The sequence below is a fragment of the Gambusia affinis genome, linkage group LG04, assembly GCF_019740435.1.
Source record: "Gambusia affinis linkage group LG04, SWU_Gaff_1.0, whole genome shotgun sequence".
Taxonomy (NCBI): domain Eukaryota; kingdom Metazoa; phylum Chordata; class Actinopteri; order Cyprinodontiformes; family Poeciliidae; genus Gambusia; species Gambusia affinis.
The window spans coordinates 7,418,991-7,435,156 of record NC_057871.1 but is presented as its reverse complement, the minus strand read 5'-3'; the positions used below and the strand labels follow the sequence as shown (position 1 = coordinate 7,435,156).

Below are 16,166 nucleotides of genomic sequence, written 5' to 3'. Positions count from 1 at the left end.
AACAATAATACAAAATAAATACACTTTATTTGTAGTAAAAAAATATTGTTTGGGTAATTTATTAGTAGTAGTTTTTCACAGCACTGCATATGTTAATGGAAAAAAAGTGAGCTTTCTGTAGAAACTTGTTAATTTAAATCCCTTTAGCACATTTAGATGCATGCAGATCTTGTACAAATGATATATTAATATTACAAAGAAAAAGAAAGAAATATTGTCTTTTTTTTGATCATGTAAAAACTGATATGGTTTAGTATACTGCACATATTATTTTTTTAGCTAGTATTTTTTGCATGCTTGTTCTTCAGATGTATGTCTTTCTATCTTTCTCCCCGTTAATATGGATTACTTGAACAGCCCAGTAGATAGACCTGCTAAAATAGCCAATGGATGAATGAATGACAAGAAAAAGGTACCTTGCAGCAAAAAGGACCGGGGCTTTGGCTCTTTCTGCTGCCAATTTGCATATTTTGTCTATGAATTTTACACTTTATTTGAAGGAGTAAAGAGGAACAATCCAAGCTGCTTGAGGTCCAGTATATGGTGACCTGTGTCATCAACTTCTGCTGGTTCACTACGTTTTATTAAGTCCAAAGTCAGCCCCTGTTGAAGGAACCTGGGCTTTTTCAAGACGATGATGATGCAATAGTTCAATCTAAAGGAGCCACAAACGAGTTCTAACTGAAAATACTGTACAGCACATATAGTTTATTTTTTGAGAACTGAATTTAGGCCTCATAAATAAGCCATTACGTTGCAAATTAACAAAAGTAAACACTTTTGTACATACCACTATTTGCATAATGAATCTCTATAATGAGTTTCGCCTTTTGAATTATTGAGATAAGTTAACATTTTGACATTCAAATTTATTGTCCTGTACATTCAAGATCTTTTCTTTAATAAGAACAAATAACGTGTTTTTATCACAAATTAAGAAGATACAATATCTATGGGTATGCCTGTGCTGACACAAACACCCATAAACTGGGTAAGGAGGTAAAAGTGTGACTCTTTTTGCTTTCTGTAGATCTGAACTTGCTGCAGAGAAAACCCTGTCAGAGGATTCCCTCGTTTTGTAAACACAGAAAACAAAATACGCCTCAAATAGACACTGCTTAAGTATTCATTAAGCTATAAAAATTCAAAGATGCATGGTTTGCTGTCGCCATTTTTCAGTAGCAAACCACATTCTTCCACCTAAACAACACATTTATTAATTATCATTGACACTACGCCAATAAATAGTACAAGTGCAGTCATGAAGGAAGCCCCGCAGGCACTGCGCTGCACACCGCTGGAAAACATCTGCAGACTCTTCTCTCCATCAGCTCAAAATTACCAACACAAAACAGAAGAAGGTGTTCTTTTTTTTCTTAAAGGCGCATCAAATTTTAAATAATTAATCAGATTACTTGAATTATGCGTATTTATGTCTGCTGGTCACGTCACACAAAAAAGCATTTAATTGGCAATAAGCTGCATGTTTACCATGTTTACAGTCGCAGTACCCCCAGTCAACTCTGCCTTTGTGGTTCCTAAAAAAGCACCAGGGACGGATCCTGCCGTCCGGGTTGCGGCAGTGGTTGTGCTCTCCTATCCCTCTGCCCGGATAGCGCTCTTTGAATCCGGCCACCTCCGTCCAGTTCATGCACCGGCTGGCAGACTCGGTCACGTCGATGGCTCCCCGGTATGAACCATCCTTCCCCCGGCTCCGTGCGCAGTCTGTGAACGGCAGGATGAATGAGGGGAGGCTGCTGGAATAACAGTCGCTCGCAAACATAAACACGACCACTGAGGCAAGAAATGCCGCACTCATGTTAGGTCTGTGAGCAGAACAGCTGATAACGGCGGAGATCTAATTCACTCATCAGCTGACGGGTTCCCACTCACCCAGTCAGCTTCAGTGCTTTGCACTGGGAAGAGAGTGTAAGAGGAAAACGACCAGGATGGATCCTTTTTTTTGCGTGGGCTGATGGGGAGGAAACTCACCGAGGGGAAAAAAGGGATTAATTAGTGATTAATCGAATCAGTTCTTTCATGTCTAATCTGTACCACACCTAGCAGTGAATTTAAAGATTAAAAGATCTGACAAAATAACTACAGCTTAATAAATTTGAAGATTTCTTTTTTTATTTTTCGGACACCGTGATGTTCAGTGCAAATGTTTTTTGTTCCTCTTGACGTTATGGGATTTCCTGGAACATGTGATTACACTGCATCCTGCTGATCTGTTGACAGATAATTGGGTCTGGACTTTAATGCGGTCAGACAACATGCATAATTTTATAGATTGAGATGTATCTACTAATGCGGTGTAACAACGATACATAGATATGGTTTAATCTGCTGCTTGCAAAAATAAAACGAGGACTTGCATATTAATGAACTATCCTTGGAAAAGTTTATTAATAAATTATAGTAATTAGGCATAAATATGACCTAGTTTTTAATTTGTTATGCTTTGATCATGTGGTCATGTCTAAGCACTGAGCCATTATTGTTCATGGACCAGAGGAGGCTGCTTGTTATGACCAAGTAGTTTTGCCTATTAAAGCTTCCTTCTCAAGGAACATTAAACGGCTATATTCAACATCAGACAGTGAAAATATATTGAAATGTTTAATGTTCCCTAAATATTCTCAAAAGATTACAACTTTCACTAAGTAACCTTTTAACTTCAAATACAAATACTTCCATACAATCCATACAATGTTTACAATGCAACCCTAATAAAAACCATTAGTATAGAATTTCCTAAAGATCCCCCACCTTATCTACAATGTACCATTTAAAGATCGTTTGGGGAATTTTGCCCAAAGGTCTTCTAAAGAGAATTCACCTCCTTCACAATGTAACTTTTAGAAAATCTTCAGGGAAAGTTGTAAAGGTTCACTGAATATTATCTACTGCATGGCAATCTGTCCATGGTGTACTCTTCCTCTTGCTTTATGACTCCTGGAAACAGGTACCAGCTCCCCCTTGATCTTGCAAAGATTAGCAGGTTCAGCCAATACATGGATGGAAACCCTTCAGAGAATAATTTCCTAAAAGTTTCCAGAACAGTATAAACAACTTTCACAGTGTAACCCCTTAGAGAACTTTCAGAGAACATCCCCTAAAGGTTCTCTGAAAATTATCATTAACTTTCAAAATGTAACCTTTGGAGAACCATGAGTTCCTAAAGTTCCCCCTTAAAGTTATGTTTTAAGTAGTAGTGAGTATGCCAGGAACATTTAGACAAGCATCAGTGAAGGTTCTTTCAGAGTTTGTGTCAGGATGGACAATTTGTGTTCATTAAATTTTTTTATTTATCCAGATATGTCTTAAATGGATTTTCAAAGCACTTTAGGGAATATTACTAAATGTTCCCTAACATTTAGTAATGTTGGGGAACAAAAAAAGCAAAAAAGCACAGTATTTCATTGTTTTATATATTAAGTGAGAAAGAGATCCAAAGAGCCTTTTACGGGTCCAGAGTTGCAGGTTGGAGAACCCTAACCTAGCCGATGAAACCTTCAATACTATCTCAATACGACTGAAGGTAAAAGTGCAACAGTTTAATTTAATTCAAATGTTTAAGTAAAACCGCAAAGTAAAAAAAAGACATAAGTTACAATTGTATGGCAGCACGCATAAGAAATTGATTTACTATTATCTCATCTCTTCAGTACATAGGCTGTAAGAGGGGGCAGGACCAGTTCTTAAGGAACACTGGCCCTTGGAGGTCCTGCCTAAAACTACCTATAAGTTGCACACTTTCATTGTAATAAATACAGTCAGTGTGCAATTTGCCTAAGTGCAACTGATCTCTTGCATTTTTTTATGTGGGACGAAACTAAATCAATTGATAGCTTACTAGAGCACAGTGGTAAAGTGCACTGCTTGTTCACAGCTTTTCTCTTTATATTGTGAAGTCCTCACTTGCTCTGTAAGCATCAAAGTCTTTCGAATATTTTTCAAGAAATGTATTTACACATTTATATTTCACAGCAATCCGTAAAAATATAATCTACCTCTTAAGGTTCTTTTAAAAAGAGGTGTCTTCAAAATTATTTGAAGGGGAACGGCAAGAATTGCGTCATAAGTGTCGTCATCACGGGGCGACCATTTGCAAACTGGCTAAAAAAGTCGGCTTACACCGGTACTCGCCCAAGTGAGCGGGGTTACAAACTAATATTCAGTTGGCCAATACAAATAACTGAACAGTCGAACAAATAATACTTCATTTTCTTGAATTCCTTCCTTGAACACAGAGTTAGATTGTCTTTAAGGCAAGAACCCCAGTTTCAAAAGCCGCGCTGGAAGAGATTTCAACATTGATAAAGTAGTGTGTTCCTGTGCACATAACAAGCGTACCTATTGTGAATTTTAGCGGCTATGTCTTCCCTTAGCAGGTTTTGATTGGAACTTGCTACAATTAGATGTATGGAGAGATTTAAATGCATCTCGACTGAGTTTTCTTCATATAAATTTTAAGAAGCTCTTAAGCTATTATTAAAAAATGAACAGCCGACTGCAAGAGATACGCGAGAGACAAAAGCTAAGGAGGCAACTCTTAGCTCAGCAGGCAAGTGTACAATCAATCAGTTAGCTTTAGCAGCAATAGCTGCAGGCTTATACTGGATGAATAAATTCTTTATCACAGATAAAACTTAATTGGATTGATAGGTGGTCATATAACTCCGCCAGGTCTGAAGAAAACGGGGAATAGTTTTACTTTCTGTGTAAATTAATGCAATGGATAGATTTTCGAGACTAGCTTACAGTAAACTAAAACACTGCAAAAATAAACGAAAAAAGCAGGATATTGACTGACGATACGTTAGTAATATATTGTTGTATTGTTTGTTATTCTTTTCAACCCACAGTTAGGAGCTGAGAGCGCAGACCGCATTGGAGTTGTCCTGCACAGCAAAGATGAGCTCAAAGAGATTGAAGAGACAAGAGAAATATGCAGGTAAGATAAAACACCTGGGCACAGACGATATCTGCAGCCACTAATACATTTGGAATGATATACAAGTGAAAATGAGATTAAGAAGATTAATTTCAAAAGTCTAGTTTTCCATATCTTTATTTTCTTTCAGTATATTATTTAAAATTTTAGTGTAGACGTTTAATCTGAACCAAGAATTGTGCATAAGTTTTAAATATTATTTTCTCATATTTTCATGTTGTAACTCCAGCTGCTGAGTTTAAAGCAGAGTCAGGATATAAAATTATATCCCATTTTTATGACATGTCATAATCCACAAATATCACCTGAAAATTAAGGAGCAGAGACACGTCTGTAAATCTGTCAAGACATGGGAGCTGGGGAGAATTTATCAACAAGACAATTTTTGATTGTGTACTTCAAGGAAAACCACAATACATCTGCTTTGAGATTTGTCTAAAACTGTGCAAGGAACTCTGGTCAGATGAGAATATAATTGATAATCTTTTGGCCAACATGCAAAATGCAAAATGTGGAGGAAACCAGTTACTGGACATGAGCTTTAACATGTCCTTTTCGCAGTGAAATATGACCTTGTACTGTGGGGAGGTTTTTCTGATCACAAAGGATGGGAAGGTGTAAACAACTAAATACAGTTTTATCCTTGAAGAAAAAAAAGGAAAAGATCTGGAAAAAAATCTGTCTATGTATGTGCAAAACTGGTATGAACACAATGTGGTTAGTGCTGTTTCTTTTTATCACCTGTCCGGAAGGCACTTTTTTTGTTAAGCAGCAATGTGTTATTTTCTTTTTCCATAGATGTAAAATATGCACTTGAATTTAATACTTCTTGCATGTGTACAGTTGGATTTTTGCTTACAGTTTTTTTCTGAGAAGCAGTAGTTCTGCATTGCATCTTTTCATAACACATTTGAAATGTGGAACGGTTTAATTTGTAGCAGGTGTGATTAGGAATAAAAATTATATCCAGTCTGTCAAAGCAAAAATATGATCACTGTCCAAGGTTGCATCTTATTTAGAAAGTGAAGGCACTTGAGGACATTATAACTTTTTCTTTTTCACATGTTGCTCTGTTTTGTTTTACAGAGCTTCATATGATAGTTCAGCCCCTCCTTCTAAAAAAAAGCCACAGACAGACGGAGAGGACACAGAGGAAGATGTAGAAGAGCAAAAAGTGAGTGTGTTGACTTGATGTATATCATGCATATGTGCCACTTAAAGAAGTACCCACTTTATCTTTAAAAACAGGTTTAATGATGGCATAAAACAGAAACAGAATTTACAAAAAATTTATAAAGCATTTTGTACAAGTTAATTGAAAGGTAAACAGGACTCTGAATCATGTTTCTTGTAAAGTGGCTCCACGACTTCAGTAAATAGTGAATAACCTGTGGTAGTAGGTAAAAAAAAAAAATTAAAGCAGAGTCAGATGCATTCCAGTTTCCTGGAATGCATTTGTATTCTTACAAAAATAAACCTGCAGGGAACACAATCTCCTGAATTCTGCTGAAGATTAAGTTATATGTTAAGCACTGATTGTCTAACACTCACTTCAATTCCATTGGACAATTCACTTAAAATTGTTTCGTTACTTATTCAGTTATGGTTCCCTGGGATTGTGAAGCTAGAGGATATTGTTTAATGTTATGATGCCCTCTGCATATCTGATCTCTGACCTGTGTGTTTTTTATATTTTTTTCTTTTCTTGTCTTTTCTTGAGGTATAAGGAAATGTTTTATGGGCTGTGACATGATTAAGCCAACAACTGATTTTTTTATGTTACAGTCTTGTATCGGCTCAGCCTACCTGTACTCCTTTAGTGACCTCAGTGTTGCGTGACTCTTAGTTCTGCCCACTAAAACAAAAAACGAAAATGAATCAAGTTTTTCCCCTTTTTGCTTCCTACTCAAAATTCTTAGGTTTTTTTTTTTTTGTTTTGTTTTGTTTTTAGCTTCAAGGTCAGTTCTCTTAATCTCCTTTTTGTATTTTCATATATATTGACAACAGAGAATCCAACTATTAATAATTGTTGCTCCAAAAACATCAATTCACAATGATTGTGATTTTTCATTTGCTTTTAAACAAATGATTGTCATTTGTATAAATATATCAATTTTGTGTTGCTTGTGTTACACAAAATGCATATGTTTTCATTCTAAATTGTATATTTGTACATGCTGTGTTTGTGTGTGCTAGGATGAAGTAGAAGTGCAGCAAGAAGAGGAGAACAACCCGTACGAGGAAGTATACAAGGATTCCAGTACTTTCCTCAAGGTTGGAACATATTTTTTGGACACTTTTTCAAAATGTCATCAGAGGATTTGTTTGGAAAGTTTGTTTACTTTATTGAGACGGTAGAACTTGTGCCCTGCATTAACTACATCATAATACATTTCCAATAACTGAAGAAGAAACTTTTAAGTGGTAATTTCTGGGTTAATCAACATAGCCCTTCCTTACAGGAAAGTATCAGGAAGAAGATTTTGATAAATACTCAGAACCGCATGATGCTGGAATCTTTCCAGAATTCAGCAGCACTTCCTAGTTAAGACGTCAATGGTACGTCAATGGTACTGGTATGTCCTGGATCAAGTTTCGCCCTTTGGAAAGCTGAACTTACTGAAATGTAAGTTCAGTAAGGCGGAACTTACATTTCAGTAAGTTTCGCCTTACTGAAATGTATGGCCGCTGTGACTACGTTTCTAGGAACAGAAAGTGGAGTTGCCATGGTATTTAAGGTCCTCAGAAAAAAATGCTAATTTTTTTACCTTTTTAAAATCCACTTCTACAGAGTTTATATTCTTTAACTACAGCCACTCGCGTGTTTAATTCAAGTTTTTTGTATTCTGTTGTAATCAATACATTTAGTTTATTTCATCACATAAACAAAACATCCATAAATCTTTGTATTCAGTTTTGATTTACGGAAAACACTCATGGCATTGACCCCTGCTTTGCTTTCTGTCCGAATTTTGAATTTCACTAAAAATTCATAAATCTGTCTGAACTACTTTAGATTTGGATGACATGAAAAGCTAAAGAAAGTAAATCCAAAATAAAAACTATGTTTTGTCACTGTCAGGCAGGTTGCACATGACTGGACATCATTCATGTCTTTCAGACGGTGAAGCTCTTGAGATAAACAAGTCTTATTTTAGCTGTGACTTTGCAGCTTGAAGAACAAGTTTTGTTGGGCATGTTAACTTAGTGTCAGTGGAAGGTGTCAAAGTTCAGACTTCAATCCAACAGAAAATCTGCAGCAAAACTGTGGATCAGTGGGAAGAGTAGTTGTCTTGGAAGTTGTGGGTTTGATTTCAGCTCCGGCTTGTCGCATGTCGATGTTCTTCTAGTCCATGCATTTAACCTAAACTCCCTAGAATGACTGTTTTTGCTTGGTACTGTATTTAACCATCCTGGCTTTTTATATAACATGCCAATTTTCTTTTTTTGGAGATATAGATTCTAACAGTAAATGAGGTATTTCATTGTCAATGTCAAGTATGCACTTATTTCAACACACATGGCTCAGAAAATCAGCACTGGCAGACTTTAGCAATGATAGACAACTTACCTTTGTTCATATGAAATCTATTGCATTTTTATCCCTTGTGGCACAATAAAATATTTTTATGTGCATTGAAGTTAGCATCGCATAAAAATTTCTACTTTGCAAATGTATTTCCTTCCCTTCTCACTGACTTTCTCTCATTCTAAAATTCTCAGGGTACCCAAAGTTTGAACCCCCACAATGACTATTGTCAGCACTTTGTAGACACTGGACACAGACCACAAAACTTCATCAGGGATGTTGGTGAGTATATTATTTACCTTTTTTATTTTTTTTGTTTTATTTTTGCCTGTGTTCTAGTGTGAACTATCGTCTGTGTTTAAGGCTTGGCTGATCGATTTGAAGAGTATCCTAAACTGCGAGAGTTAATTAGACTCAAAGATGAACACATCTCCAGCACCAACATTCCTCCTATGTAAGTTAAATAACTACATAAGTTGTGATACTTAACCTGGTTTCAAATGTGTATTAAATATATAAATTTGTGTTAAGGTATCTCCAGGCGGATCCGGAGCACTTCGACCTGCGGGAATTAAAAAGCGAGTTTGATGTGATCTTGATTGAGCCTCCCCTGGAGGAATATTACAGGGAGTCAGGCATCAGTCACACAGAACGCTTCTGGACCTGGGATGATGTCAGTACATAATTTATTTTATTGTTGGTTCTTATTAGGGCTGAAACAATTCCTCGGTTGATTCGAGTACATCAATTATTAAAATTCCTCGAGGAAAATTTATCTGCCTCGAAGCTTCATTAAATTATATTTTATTATTTAGGGCACCGTGTTCAGGCCGGGTTATTACTTGCGCTGCGCAGTACTCTCACTTCCACCTGAGTTGTTGACGAAAGCTAGCATAACGTCCAGTTTTCAAGTTAGGCCTGGGAGGATTTTATTGATCGATGATAATGTGTAATGTTTTACTTTATCTTTTTTTTTTTTTTTTTTATCCAATTACTTGATTAATCGTAAAAATAATCGCTATATTACTCGATTACTAAAATATTCGTTACAACAGCCCTAGTTCTTATTTTTGTAGCTGCACCTTCACGATTAATTTCTGAATATCATGTGACCCAGTTTGGAGGAGCACTAGAATTTATTGCAACAATGTTGCAATTGATTTCTCTTGTAAAAAGCAACTTAGATCTATTAAGTTTTCAGTTCAGTGCAGTTTATTGATATAGCCCCAATTCATAACATGTCCCTAAATGGTTTACAAAAACAAACCAAAAATGTCAATCCAGTCATCCATACATCCTAATTGATCCTATTTATCAAACAATGCAGTTAAGTTTTATATGTAAGGAAACCCAGCAGATTGCTTTGAATTATCGACTTGCAACAGTGGACAGTCGCCTGCATTGTGTTGTGGACTTACAGCAGTCCCTTTACTGACCATGCATGTAGCAACAGCAGAGAGGAAAACTTCCCTTTAACAGGAACAAACTTCCCACAATTTGAGAAGACTAGGCAAGCCCATAAAAACAGAAGCAGTGATCCAAAATCTATAGAGCAAATGAGAATGTTAAGTTTGTTGGTATTAAGTATTTCAGCCAGTGCCTACCTACAGAGAAGTGTCAAAGCTAAACAGAATGCTAGACCAGATGTAGCTTCTGTAAAGAAAGAGAGAACATATAATTAAAAGATGTAATAATGATAGACAACATTGACAACTTTAATTTTCTGTTGTGTTTGGCAAATGGAGGTTGTTTGTGTCTCACTTGTTTAAAAGTGATGGAAACAGTCTTCCATCTCTTTTAAAATAAACTTAATTTCTTTTAAAAGATCTATAGGATACTGTATTTGGGTGGCTTCAGTAACACATGAGGATATTTAAACATCAAGGGGTGTTCCTGAGCTTTTGATGGGAAGTTTGAAAAATCTGACTTCTAAACACAAATAACACCATAAAAAAAACAAAAAACAAAAAAAGGTTGTAATAAAATCATATGTGAAAATGTGACTACCGGTACTATGAGCCGGCTGTTCTGTGTAAAACAAAACAGCAAAAGAAATTGATTGGTTTGTGCTGATGAAGATCTACAACAGCAACAAAGAACAACAAGGCTGTTCAATGATCCTTTTGATTACTAGTGATTACTAGTCTCAATTTATTATTTTCATTGTTTTCCAATTGTGATTGTTGCAGATCATGAGATTGGAGATTGAGGAGATATCAGCTTTACGCTCCTTCGTTTTTCTCTGGTGTGGCTCTGGAGAAGGTCTGGACCTGGGCAGAATGGTAACAACCTTATGTGATTAATTCAGACACCAGCTGCTGTTGGTAACAGGCTAATTCATCATACTTTACGTCTTTCTTTTTTCTGGTTTGCATAAATAAATATTATTTTAATTTATTTTCTTCATTTCTTATGACTGTGACCAGTCCATTACCTTGGTAACATGGCAGATGTTGGGTTTTTGCCACCTTTCGTGTGTTGTCTCTCATACTAGCACTATGCTTGGTATTTGTTCGCCACCACAGGCATCTTTTTTCATGCTTGGCAAAACAACTCACAAAACATTCATTTTTCCTGATGACAGCTGTCTACTGTTGTGACGTTAAACCTTTGAGCTAATCAGTAACAATGAGTCACAGCCTCACCCTGTGGGATGAAAATAGTTTTTATTGTGGTTTTTACCTGACCTGGTATGTTTATGCATAGTTTATATGCAAAACTATATATAGTTTTGCATATAGAGTACAGAGTCAGTACTGTTTCTTTCAGTACTGACTGCAAGCATTTCCTCATTTTAAATCCAAAGGGCTTAGAATTAAAATTGTGTTTAAATCTGTTGAAATGTTATGAAAGATTTTTAAGTAGAGAAAGTTAAGAGTTGATGGTTGACTTCTGAGCATGTTTTTTCTAAGATAAATGAGAAATTAGGTTATTTAAATTTTGAGCAAGTAACAAGAATAAAAGAAAAGTTCAAAGTTAATATAAAGGCCTTATTATTTTTATTTTTATAGCTTCCAAGCTATTTTGATGACCCAGTAACTGGCCATGCTGGCATGAAAGCAACTCTCTGGTGTTTAGCTTAATTAAATTCTGCTGGAAGCATAACTGATCTACATCCTACCAAAGAAACCTTACTATCAAATCTTTTAATAAAGAAGTCAGATGTTGACATGAGCTTTCAAATGCCCTTGTTACAAACTCCTTAACCTGATTTCAGTGCCTGAGAAAGTGGGGTTTCAGGAGGTGTGAGGACATATGCTGGATCAAAACCAACAAGAATAACCCAGGAAAAACCAAGGCCCTGGACCCAAAAGCAGTTTTTCAGAGGACTAAGGTACAATGCACATACACATAAGAACCAAATAAACTGATATGCTGTATATTGTATGTTCATGTAATCTATTATGTAAAATTGCAGATTTTTGCCATGAGGAAAAAAAAAAATCTTTCCTCAAACCCCTAACTGTCACACTGTTGAAAAACACTATAGCTTGTGTAACTAACTATTTACACTGATAATTGTGTCAGTTCTTAATTGTGATGCATTTAATGAAAACAATAAAAAACAAAGAAATCAGATATTTCAGTACTTGACGTCCAAGTCAATGGTCAAACACAATCAAGATTAATATGGCAGATTGATTTCTGCCAATTTAATAGCCTAGTCTTTGTAAAAAAAAATAATGATCAGTTATTCTCTTCATAAGTCTTTCTCTACTCCACCTCTAGTTCCTGTTTTTAATATGAACTCTACATTCATAAATATAAATATTTGCACCGAGATGTTAGAAATGGCCCACATATTTATTTATTTTTTTGATTTTTTTGACAAATGTAAAAATTTTAATCTGGAAACGTCCAGAGTTTTCAAATTAAACTGTCAAAAGAATTCAGTCAGTGCCATTCTGGAAAAACTTGTTCCTACCAAAACAGGAACATTTCATGTTAGAATGAAGGGGATCAGGCTCAACAGGTTAGTATTGCTTTGCAGTGACCTATTCATCAAGTGTAGCCCTCCTTCTTTCAGCTTTGTGTACTGCTTGCAGAACAGATCAAGGGTTTAGGCCTTTATGTCAATATTCTTATTTTAGCTGGCATCATGCTATCTTTTTTTTCCTGGTAACGTAACTTTTACACAGAACAAGAAGGAAAACAGACTAGATTGCTATCACTTATCAGAACTATCTGCACTTTATCTGGTTTTTAAGGAAACTAAATGAAGGGACTGGAATGTATCACATGATGACTGCTGATTAGACAGGCCATGCGACACGGAACAAGTATGGAAGTTATAGGTATTATTAGAGGGACAAATTTCCACTGAATACGTCACAAATGTATTTGTAGTTTTCTGTTGCCCAAGTAACAGCATCATTTACAATTTGCTACTGTTTGATTGTGTGGTTTTGTTAAAAAAATAAATCGTGATAAAAGAATTTTATCTTATGTTAGCTTTGTGTCTGAAAATGTTCCACACTAGGACATAATATAGGTTTTTTATATTATAAGTTATTGTGGTATAAAACGCACCAATGAATAAGATGTGCTTATTCCAGGAGCACTGCTTGATGGGAATCAAGGGAACTGTGCGGAGGAGTACTGATGGTGACTTCATCCATGCCAATGTGGACATTGACTTGATTATTACTGAGGAGCCTGAGATGGGAAATGTGGAGAAACCGGTGGAGATCTTCCACATCATTGAGCATTTTTGTTTGGGTCGCAGGAGACTGCACCTGTTTGGAAGAGACTCAACCATCAGACCAGGTGGAATAGACAGACATTTATTGTTAAAAAATTTTTAAAATATTTGGATTTATGATTAAATTCTTTTTGCTCTTTTTGAATTATAGCTGATCTTGGTTTTGTAACTATTGTTTTTCTTTCCGCCTCCAGGCTGGGTGACTGTTGGTCCCACATTGACAAACACCAACTTTAACCCGGAGACCTACGCCTCACACTTCCCTATGCCCGACTCCCATTTATCTGGCTGCACAGAAGAAATAGAGAGGCTGCGGCCCAAATCACCTGTGAAACTCAAGTCGGACCGTGGAGGTGGAGCACCCAGAGGGGGCCGGGGGGGGCCAAATGCTGGGAGAGGCGGAGACAGAGGGAGAGAACGGAACAGGCCCAATTTCCGTGGAGACAGAGGGGGGTTCAGGGGAAGGGGAGGGCCACATCGGGGGTTTCCGCCTCGCTAGAATGATGAGTGGTTGTTGATGCTCCTTTTTTGTGGTTTTTCTTTTACACAGTTGTTGTGGTCAGTAAGAATCTGACAAAGTTTTACTGGTATGGATCTTTTTGAAACTGTTCAGTTTGAATATTTTTGCATAGGAATTCTGTAGATTAGATTTAAATAATGTTTCTAAAAATAAATTCTTTTCACAAGATGCTGTGTATTTTTCTAGATTCTTTCTTTGTGAGGTATGTATTTATTCACTTGTAAACTCAAATAATAACTCACCCAATCGCATGGCTGTAACTCGATGCATTTTTGCACATCCAGATGGTGTGACGATTTGGTGAAGTTGAAAGCAAGAATCAAAATAGAGAAGAAATAAGATTTAAGTGACTGAATGTGGTATGATCTTTAGTTCATAATCAAATGAACTAGTCTGATTATGAACTGCTGATCTGCAGGAGCTGCATACAGCCAAACTTCTGGGGTTTGGTGGAGAATGGTGCTCATATGAGTAAATATGCCTTGATGGTGTCAAAGTTCAAATGAGGACAAGCAGGCTTGTTTAAGATGATGGAAAATCAAAGGTGGCTTAAAAGTCATTGTTACTCGGTTCAGTGTCCAATGACATTTAGGTGGTCAGGTTGGAATTTTGCATAAAAATAAAAGAAGCATGGATCGATTTTGTTTTGCATTTTGTCATTGAGGCTGCTCCCTGGTGTGAAATGGTGTGAATATTTCCTCAGTACACTGTGGGTCCCTTAATTCCAACTGAGCTGTTTCATCACCACAAAATACTTAAGTATTATTGCTGACCGTATCCGCCCCACAATGGCCAGTGTACCCATCTTCTGATGGCTAGTTTCAGCTGAATAATGTCCATTATAAATAAAGTTCACATTATCTCAAACTGGTTTCTTGAACTTGACAATGTGTTCACTGTACTTCAGTGGACTCCACAGCCATCAAATATCAGTCCAGTTCCACCTTTGGGATGTGATGGCATCACAGCAAGCAAATTTGTTATGGTTGTGTGATAGGAACTAAAATCTAAATGTTTCAGATACCTTGTTGAATCTATGTGGTTAAGAATTAAGACAGCTCTCAAGATAAAAGGGGTTCAATTCTGGTGAGAGACGTACCTAGAATAGTGCCTGGTTGGGTCTAGGACCCAAGCATCAAATCTGAGCAGTACAGATTTTTATTAAACCATGGGTGAAACCGTGTTTGCTCTACAACATTCCTAGTGTGTTGTGACTTTGGCTTGACACATTACAGCTTTTACTGTCAACATATTTGACATTCTGCATGCGCACCGACTTCAGTCGTCCTCAAAGGTGATTGGTTATTGACTTTTGTTCATGCACGGTCCGCATGCTGTTGTGCAAATTTCCAGTAATGGCAGACTGAGGGAGAGTCAGTTCAAGAAATGCCACTCCTTTCTTTTAAGACTGCCAGTTGTTTACTTACTTTCTTAATTAAGTATGCATTGTTAACTTGACATTTTGACATCAGGGTTACCTGACACTTAGATTAATTTTTATTGCTCAACTACTGTGGTTTCAGAGTCCTACTATACTGACTGAAAACTCAAAAACTTAGCAAATGTTTGCTTGATGCTTAGCTATAGAGCACAAGTCTGTGCTGAAACTGTTCTTGTATGACTGAAGTCGGTGCATGTGCACCGACTTTAGTCGTCCTCAAAGGCAATTGGGTATTGACTTTTGTTCATGCACAGTCCGCATGCTGTTGTGCAAATTTCCAGTAATGGCAGACTGAGGGAGAGTCTGTTCAAGAAATGCCACCCCTTTCTTTTAAGACTGCCAGTTGTTAACTTTCTTTTTTACGTATGCATTGTTAACTTGACATTTTGACATCAGGGTTACCTGACATTTGGATTAATTGTTATTGCTCAACCACTGTGGTTTCAGAGTCCTACTGTACTGACTGAAAACTCAAAAACTTAGCAAATGTTTGCTTGATGCTTAGCTATAGAACATAAGTCTGTGCTGAAACTGTTCTTGTGTAAAACCGTGGTTCACATTTGATTAAAAACTGCTGTGGCTCAGAACAGAGAAAAGCTCACGTGGAACATATAAGCTCAACCAATTGTTAATCTGGGAATGTCCTCTTAACTTTTGTACCCAGAGTCCTTAGTTACCAGCATGTACACCACTTCCTGATGTCTCTAGTAGAGCAGAAAAACTTGAAAACTGACAGGTATCCGTGACAAAGAAAAAAAAAACTCTCAGCTTTCTCCTCCTCCTTCTCAGAATAGGCTTAAATCAAGTCTCACAGACATGCAAAACAAGTCACCTCAAGTTTGCCTGTACAGGTGTTTAATGGGTCTTTTAGTGCAATGAATCAAATCTTATCTTGAGACTGCTCTTAAAGCACCAATGAGGACTTCATATATGGCAAGGCAGATAAGAAATCACTAATGCATTCAGAAAATCTGCATTCCACTGCAGGGAGGTCCTTTTGTGATGTTTGCGGTA

At 36.7% G+C, this 16,166-nt stretch overlaps 2 protein-coding genes across 3 annotated transcripts in view; one reads left to right on the top strand and one right to left on the bottom strand.

The window, feature by feature from the left end:
• prss12 (serine protease 12) overlaps positions 1-1,947 on the bottom strand; it is a 31,399-nt gene extending 29,452 nt beyond the window's left edge. The window contains exons 1-2 of one of the 2 annotated variants that reach the window (XM_044114890.1): positions 1,894-1,947; positions 1,492-1,725 (exon numbers count right to left, since the gene is read on the bottom strand). In XM_044114890.1, coding sequence (XP_043970825.1) covers positions 1,492-1,651 — 160 coding nt within the window. In that variant the 5' untranslated portion in view covers positions 1,652-1,725; positions 1,894-1,947. The other variant, XM_044114889.1, reaches the window with a different exon arrangement.
• A 2,153-nt stretch (positions 1,948-4,100) lies between these two features.
• mettl14 (methyltransferase 14, N6-adenosine-methyltransferase subun) lies at positions 4,101-13,882 on the top strand. Its single transcript, XM_044114893.1, has 11 exons — positions 4,101-4,570; positions 4,872-4,960; positions 6,047-6,134; positions 7,157-7,234; positions 8,684-8,771; positions 8,853-8,943; positions 9,021-9,162; positions 10,679-10,771; positions 11,707-11,823; positions 13,046-13,256; positions 13,386-13,882. The coding sequence occupies exons 1-11, from the start codon at positions 4,505-4,507 to the stop codon at positions 13,688-13,690; spliced, it is 1,368 nt and encodes a 455-aa protein (XP_043970828.1). The 5' UTR covers positions 4,101-4,504; the 3' UTR covers positions 13,691-13,882.
• Positions 13,883-16,166: the final 2,284 nt, after the last annotated feature.